The 6682-nt window shown below is 41.4% G+C and overlaps 1 protein-coding gene across 1 annotated transcript; it reads right to left on the reverse strand.

The window, feature by feature from the left end:
• Positions 1–42: 42 nt before the first annotated feature.
• On the reverse strand, positions 43–6676 carry CTBS (chitobiase). Its single transcript, XM_049808835.1, has 7 exons — positions 6454–6676; positions 5767–5905; positions 4558–4766; positions 3746–3917; positions 3101–3198; positions 2257–2418; positions 43–1260 (listed from the first exon to the last, which is right to left on the reverse strand). The coding sequence occupies exons 1-7, from the start codon at positions 6583–6585 to the stop codon at positions 1075–1077; spliced, it is 1098 nt and encodes a 365-aa protein (XP_049664792.1). The 5' UTR covers positions 6586–6676; the 3' UTR covers positions 43–1074.
• Between the last annotated feature and the right edge of the window lie 6 nt (positions 6677–6682).

The following is a 6682-nucleotide window of genomic DNA, read 5'->3' on the forward strand; positions in this document are numbered from 1 at the left end:
TGGAACAAGTAAAGCATAAACAGACAACACTGTTTACCAACCTTAGTGAAGACAGCATTTTATTTAACAATGACAATCCTGTAATCACCAGTCAATCTTTCCACGACTACAGATATTTTTTAAAGTTACATAATTTCTCTAGGTGAATTGTTTTATGAAAAATATGAACTAGAAAGAAAATATAGCTGCATATTATCTTGGAGGCAACACTACATAAAAACAAACAACAGGCTACTGAATGAATCTTAAAAGTATGGGGAAAAATACATATGCAGTTCATTAAATAAGCTTCGGAGTTCTAGTTTTCAGGAAGTAAAGAAGTCCAAAATGGAAGAAAACATCATCCAAGTCCTCTCACTATTAATGTTCTCTCTTCAAGATAAGGGCCAAGATTCTTGGCTTTTGAAACTAAGGAATTTACATGATATATAAGCAAAGTGAAATTGCAGTTTATTGAATATTCCTTTCTAACAACAAGTCTGATAAAAATCTGAATGGCAACTGCTTCATGTTATATAATTTCTTCAGTCTATAAAACACTTTAATCTCTAAAAGAGTAACCAAGTACAAACACAAGTTTCACCAAGTTGCATGTACGCAACAATCCGTCTCTCCGTCTCTCCAGTGTTCTGTGTTTAATCTGATTCAAAGTGACTTAGCTAAAATATAGGTTGGGGTGGGAAGTCAGAAAGGTGTGACTGCAGTGTGTGACCCCGGAATAAATACTGGCTGCACCAGGCAGCCTTAGCAGAGGACCATTATTGCTCCTGTAAATCCACTCGGTCCTACTTGTTACCAGGTAAACGCTGGGTTCAAGCTTTAACCAACTTATGGTAGTTGTGAAAAATTAAAAAGATGAGCAGTCTTTTAGAAAAAAATGCTGCTAAAGCAACATTGGAATTCTTGAAGAATGAAAATACAGCTTTGCATACAAAATAACAAGATGAATTTGGCTAGTTCTCAAAGTTTTTGTAATCACAGTGTATTTATAGAAAGTCAAAATCTATGATAGTATAAGCCATCATAAAAAAAATACCAATTTTCATCATTCTAAATCAAGGGTTCACATGGTTCTTACGGTGTCAGGGCTTGCCACATTGCTTCAGTCTGTTGTTCCGCTACAGCTTCCCTGGAATAGTCAAGACTATTTCCATTCCACATGCCAATGCCCCTTAAACCTCGACTCTTCACATATGCTGCTTTTAGAGAGATGCTGCGGGGGTCATCATACCATACTTGGTGGAAGTGACCAAGAGAATCCTAGAAAAACATTTAAACACTAGCGTCAGTATCCACCTATCCATATAAACACGATACATTGAAGTTCATCGAGTTTTGATACACTTTCTGTTGAATACAGTGAAAAGTACAATTAAAAACTGAGATATGCAAGCTATGTAGATTTACACAATGATATTTTCCTGATTTACAAATTATTTTTCACACAAGACAACTAAAAATTTTAAGTCAAATACTTGGCTATTTTTTTACTTGTAGAACCTTAAGTTACAAAACAGTGATACATTTTAACTGAAGTTAGATGAAAAGGCTCAGCTAATTTGTATTTTAATAATTTTTTAAAATACAGTTAAAATCTCAGATACACTATCTAACCTAACAGGTGAATTTAGTTAGAGACTAAGTGCTTTTTTTTCAGCAATAAACAGTTTTAGAGGAGGTTGTACAATTTTGTCAAAGTTATACTGCTTTGACCTGGTCATTGCTTACAACACCTTTTAATCATCTGCATGTGAAAAAATTATGTCTAAAGAAACAAGACAAAATGCATGCACTGTGTTGTTCATGTAAGGACAATCATTCATTGACTCTTTCACTACGTCTGTGTAGAAACCAAATGCAGAAGAGAATATGCATGCAAGCCACTGGGTTAGAAGAACTTAAGAGCACCTCAGAATCTGTTTTAGTTGAAATCAGTCATCCACTCATAAAAGTAACTGTAACAGTGAAGGATTGAGCTATAGGATTTCTTTATGCCAAAATGTCCTTTTTGACACAATACAATCTCTCAAGAAAACTGCAAAGAAATAAAGATCTTTATTACTCCGGTAGTGTTCAGTCACTGCACCCCTCTTTCAGACTAGAAATTCAAGATATGGAAATCCAGCCATCCTTTACTACATAAAAAAAAAAAAATAATGTAGAAAACACAAATGGAAAAATCTAACTCTGAAAACTTTATAATCAAAGAACTATGGTTCATGAATGCAACATGGTGTCTTATAAATAGACACTTACCTTGTATTCATAAAATGGAGACTTCTGTACCTCATCCCACAGCACCCCTGAAAGAGAACTGTTCACCTGCTTCATTATTGCTCCGTAGGGGACCTGACGCCCTGCAGCATCACTGCAAGGAGCCCCACGGAAAGGTACTTTGGAAAGGGAACAAACATGATCCTGAAAAAAAAGCAGAAGGCATGAGTTTCATGTTACCTGGATTTATTGAACTCCAAAACAGCAGTACAGCCAAGAACAAAGTCACAAAACGCATTGGGGTCTCAAAAATCCCAAATCTTCAAGTAACTGTGGCAGACAGATTTGTAGACACAAATTAAAGACACAGTTAAATTTTGTTTGCTCTGTAGTAATGCAGGATTGGTTGGACATCATTCAATTTAATACAGTTGTCTTATCTTGTCCACTTTTAATTGACCTCTACATTTTTCATAATTATAATGGTGTTTGAGACTCCACAGTCACAGGTTTGCTATCATGTGTTGCACCTAGTCTTTAAGCAGTGTGCTTAGTGACTGTGTTGAGAAGGCAGATACAAGTGTTGTAGTGCCTTTGGACATCATCTCTTCTCATACAGATAACATCTATAGCTCCTTAGTTGAACATGGTGCTTGGGTATCAGAGGGTTCAGGTTCCCTAGGGAGAGATAAAATGCCTTGTCTGGTAACACGCTGCTCATCAGTTATCAGCCAAGCAAAAGTCTCTATCTTGAGTCCCAGCTTTATGCTCTTATCCATCACACCACAGTATTTCCTAATCTAAAAACAGGATCATCAAAATCTAGCTGTCTCTTTCCAAGGAAAAACTTAACAGTACAACTGCAAATGAATAATCTTCATCTTACCTTAGATAGGTTTTGGCAGACATAGTCATACCCGTACCAAGGGACGCCCATCACCAGTTTCTTTGGATCAATGCCCATAGTAATGTACTCTTCATATCCTAGTTTTGAAGGAAATAAAAATTAAGATGCATTATTGTATTTTCCCATGCTTTTTATTCTTACAACTAATCTATAGCCAGAGCCAATACAGGACGCACATGATCCCCAGACAGAGGCCAAGGTGCAAGCTCTTCTTTACCTCCCACCTGCATACCCCTAGACTTGCTCTATTCAGATCCTAGTAACTGCTCTAGTTGCTCACACTTAAAACCAGCTGCCCATAGCAGCAGTTCACAAGGATGACAGAAATGTTTCAGGTTCATTGCAAGCGCAGGCAGACACCATTGCTTTGGCTGCCGTTTGTCATTCTAAAAGTGTTCTTCACAATCGTGAGGCTAGACAATGACTAAGTAACAACACACAGCTGCTGAAGGTCTATCTGTAGCATCATAAGGATCTGAGATACTGTTTTCACATTAGAACAACACATATTTGAGCACATTCAAAAGCCTTAATACAACCAAAAAATAGTCTAAGAAAAGGCAATCTTTTCTATCTACTCATGTGAACAATGTTCTGACTCCTGGGGAGGCGTTTTGTCCTCACCAACTAAAGTCTGCAGGTAAGGAGCATTGGCTTTTGCAATACAGTCTGTCCAGATCTGGCTCTGTTCATCGTAGGACATCACAAATAAAAAGTCACAGGCATCTGCAATTCCAGTGTAGTTGTAGCACCTTTTATCTATGCATGCTGGAGACCAAGCCACATCAAATGTTACCTGAAGGAAAAATGCAGAAGTTAGTCTTGTGTACGGCACTTAGGCACTCTTGTTTTCTCTTTAAAAAAAAGCTGTAACTTTTAAAAACAGTATTTCCCAAATGTTGCACAACGTTTAACATACGGCGATACTAGCGAACTATAGGAGAAGCTGCTCAGCTGATAAAACAAACATTAGATAAGAAACAGTGAGTGCCCATACCAGTGGATTCAAAACACCAAAGAAATTAAAATATAACATGAAAACCAGCTGATCAAAAATAGGAAGCATGATGCAAATCCTTAAAACTTCAGTGATGGGTTTACCAAAACATTGTCAAGCTTTTGCACCAGAAGGCTGTATTTGCCCTACTTTCAAAGATTCATTAAGCCACACTAATAACTGCCAGCTCACACAAGGCAGTAACATTGTATCTACAAATCTCAGTGAAATCCTTCTTCCATTTAAATTCATACAGGTCGAAAAGAGTGATCCTTTTGATAGCATATCATAGCTAACATTCATAATGAACCATTCATGAGAATATCATGCTTTAGATCTGCATAAATGTTTTCATATTCATATGCTAAATAGAATTCTCAAAACTCTTTGCATTTCATAAAGTTAAACTTAATGTTTGCACAAAGTACATTATTATCACCTGTGATCCTGGTATTTCTCTGTGAAAAGCATCTGTAGTTTCTTTAACAAGCTCTGTTAATGCATGATACTCAGGGGAGGTTTCATTAACTTCTTGCTCTATATCTATGTTAATTCCATCCATATGCTGGTTTTTTGCAAGGTCCACCTGTTGGGATATCCATGCTGTTCTTTTAGCAGGATCAACAATTTCCTTAGGAGGTACATCACCTAGACAAGAGGCCTTCAAGAGTTAACACATATTTGCAGCACAGTAAGGGGAAAGGTTTGTCTTTACTAAACCAACAAACGTAACACAAAATAAAAAAATCCCGATGCTCATACTGGTAAAATACAAAGCAATTAACTTTTTTCCCCAAGCAGCTTTTTGAGAACCCACCCCAGAAGAGATTACCAAGCTTCTTTGAGATAGTGGTGTTTAAAATTAAATTCCTTTGGGATTTTTTTCTATAATTTTAATCTCCTTACTTCTGCTTAATATTCTTTTAGCCACTGTAAACTACCTTTCCTGAAATCAATGTACTTTCAGTATTTCCACAGAGCCAGAGGGACTGTGTCTTGCTGTTTAGATAAACATACTTTTATGTTTAACCGTTGTTGCTTTTTCCACGTTGCGGTCTTGGATTCTGTTTTTGCCTCAACAGAGCCAAAACTTGGTTACATCGTGTAAGCTCTAACAGACTTTGTCCTTCTAATCAGCATTTGTACCTGCACAGGGCTCCCGAGTAGTCATGTTTTAAAACTCGGGCACTTCCTAATATAGGGGGATTGATTTAAGTGAAAAATACTGAAAAGTACTTAACATCCTTTCCCTTACCCCGTCTTTTGGGTACTGCACTTAACATCCAGAATACAGACCCAAACAAATATCTTCTATGGGCTTTTCCTTTCCTCCCCTCCTCCCTGTTCCTCCACAGCTGTGATGTTCCCTGTTAGAGAGCTTTTATTTAGATGTCACTGGAATGGTTTTGTTATTAGTGTGGCAGAAGCCACCGCTGGTTTTCTTTTTAATACCCTACATACCAGCATGTGCAAAATGTCAAGGTATTATAGTCCTGTGTGCATTATCCCTTTATCAATTAATCTTCTTACTGAGTTTTAATACCCTGCATGCAAGCGAACGTGAAATGTCAAGGTATCATAGCCCTACGTACATTATGTTCTTATTCACGTATCGCATAAATATCCACATTTTCGCAATGTAACCAACCTTTCAGTACTATCCTGGAGCCCTTAGAGTGAGCATAGCACATGAGCTCAGGATCGTACTTCCCGAAAGCTGCCACGGTTGTGATTTTTGACCAGTCGTAGGATTTCCAGGTTTCCTTTCCCACATCGAACACGAACACCTGGAAAAGGGTTAAAAAGCACCCTCATTAGCTCCAGACACGCCTCAGCAGGCCGACTGTTTGCCGCAGCCTCCTCAGCAGGTACAGGACTTGCGGTTCTGGAAACCAGCTGGCACGCTTGCTGCTCTCCACTCTGCCCGCTTGCAGGGTCAGCTTCCCGCGGCTGGGAGCGCCGGCCCAGCAGCGCAGCCCAGCCGGGCCGGGCCGGGCCGGGCCGAGCCGGGCCGGGCCGGGGTTTACAGCAGCTGCCTGCAACACTTAACCCTGCAGCGGGGACAGCAGCCAGCAAAACCCCGCTCGTCACAGCTCGGACGTTTCCCTATAAATCACGGGCACCTGTTTTTTGTTTAAAATCTGTTCGGCTCTAACGCAAGCAATTAAAATAAGGCAGCGGCGCACGCTGTTCTAACAGCCTGCTAACCGCGCGGGCCGCCCCGGCACCGGCCTTCCCCGCCGGCCGGCAGCGCCGCGCCTCTCCCGGGCCGCCCTCCCCGGCCTCCCAGAGCCGCCGGGCCGGGCCGGGCCGAAAGCCGCCGGGACCCGCGCACCTCGAAGCCGCCGGTGCCCGTGACGGGGTGGCAGAGCCGCGGGTCCTGGCAGGGGCACGCACCGGCGGCGGGGCCGCCCAGCAGCTGCAGGAGGCCGAGCGGCAGCAGCCACCGGCCCCACGGCCGCCCCATGGCGGGTCGCCGCTTCCGCCTCGGGCCGGGCGCCGGCGGCGGAGCGCCCCGGGCAGACGCCGCTGTGCCCCCGCCCGGCGGGAGGGAGGGAGGGAGG

This window comes from Accipiter gentilis, chromosome 8, assembly GCF_929443795.1.
Source record: "Accipiter gentilis chromosome 8, bAccGen1.1, whole genome shotgun sequence".
NCBI classification, from domain to species: Eukaryota; Metazoa; Chordata; class Aves; order Accipitriformes; family Accipitridae; genus Astur; species Astur gentilis.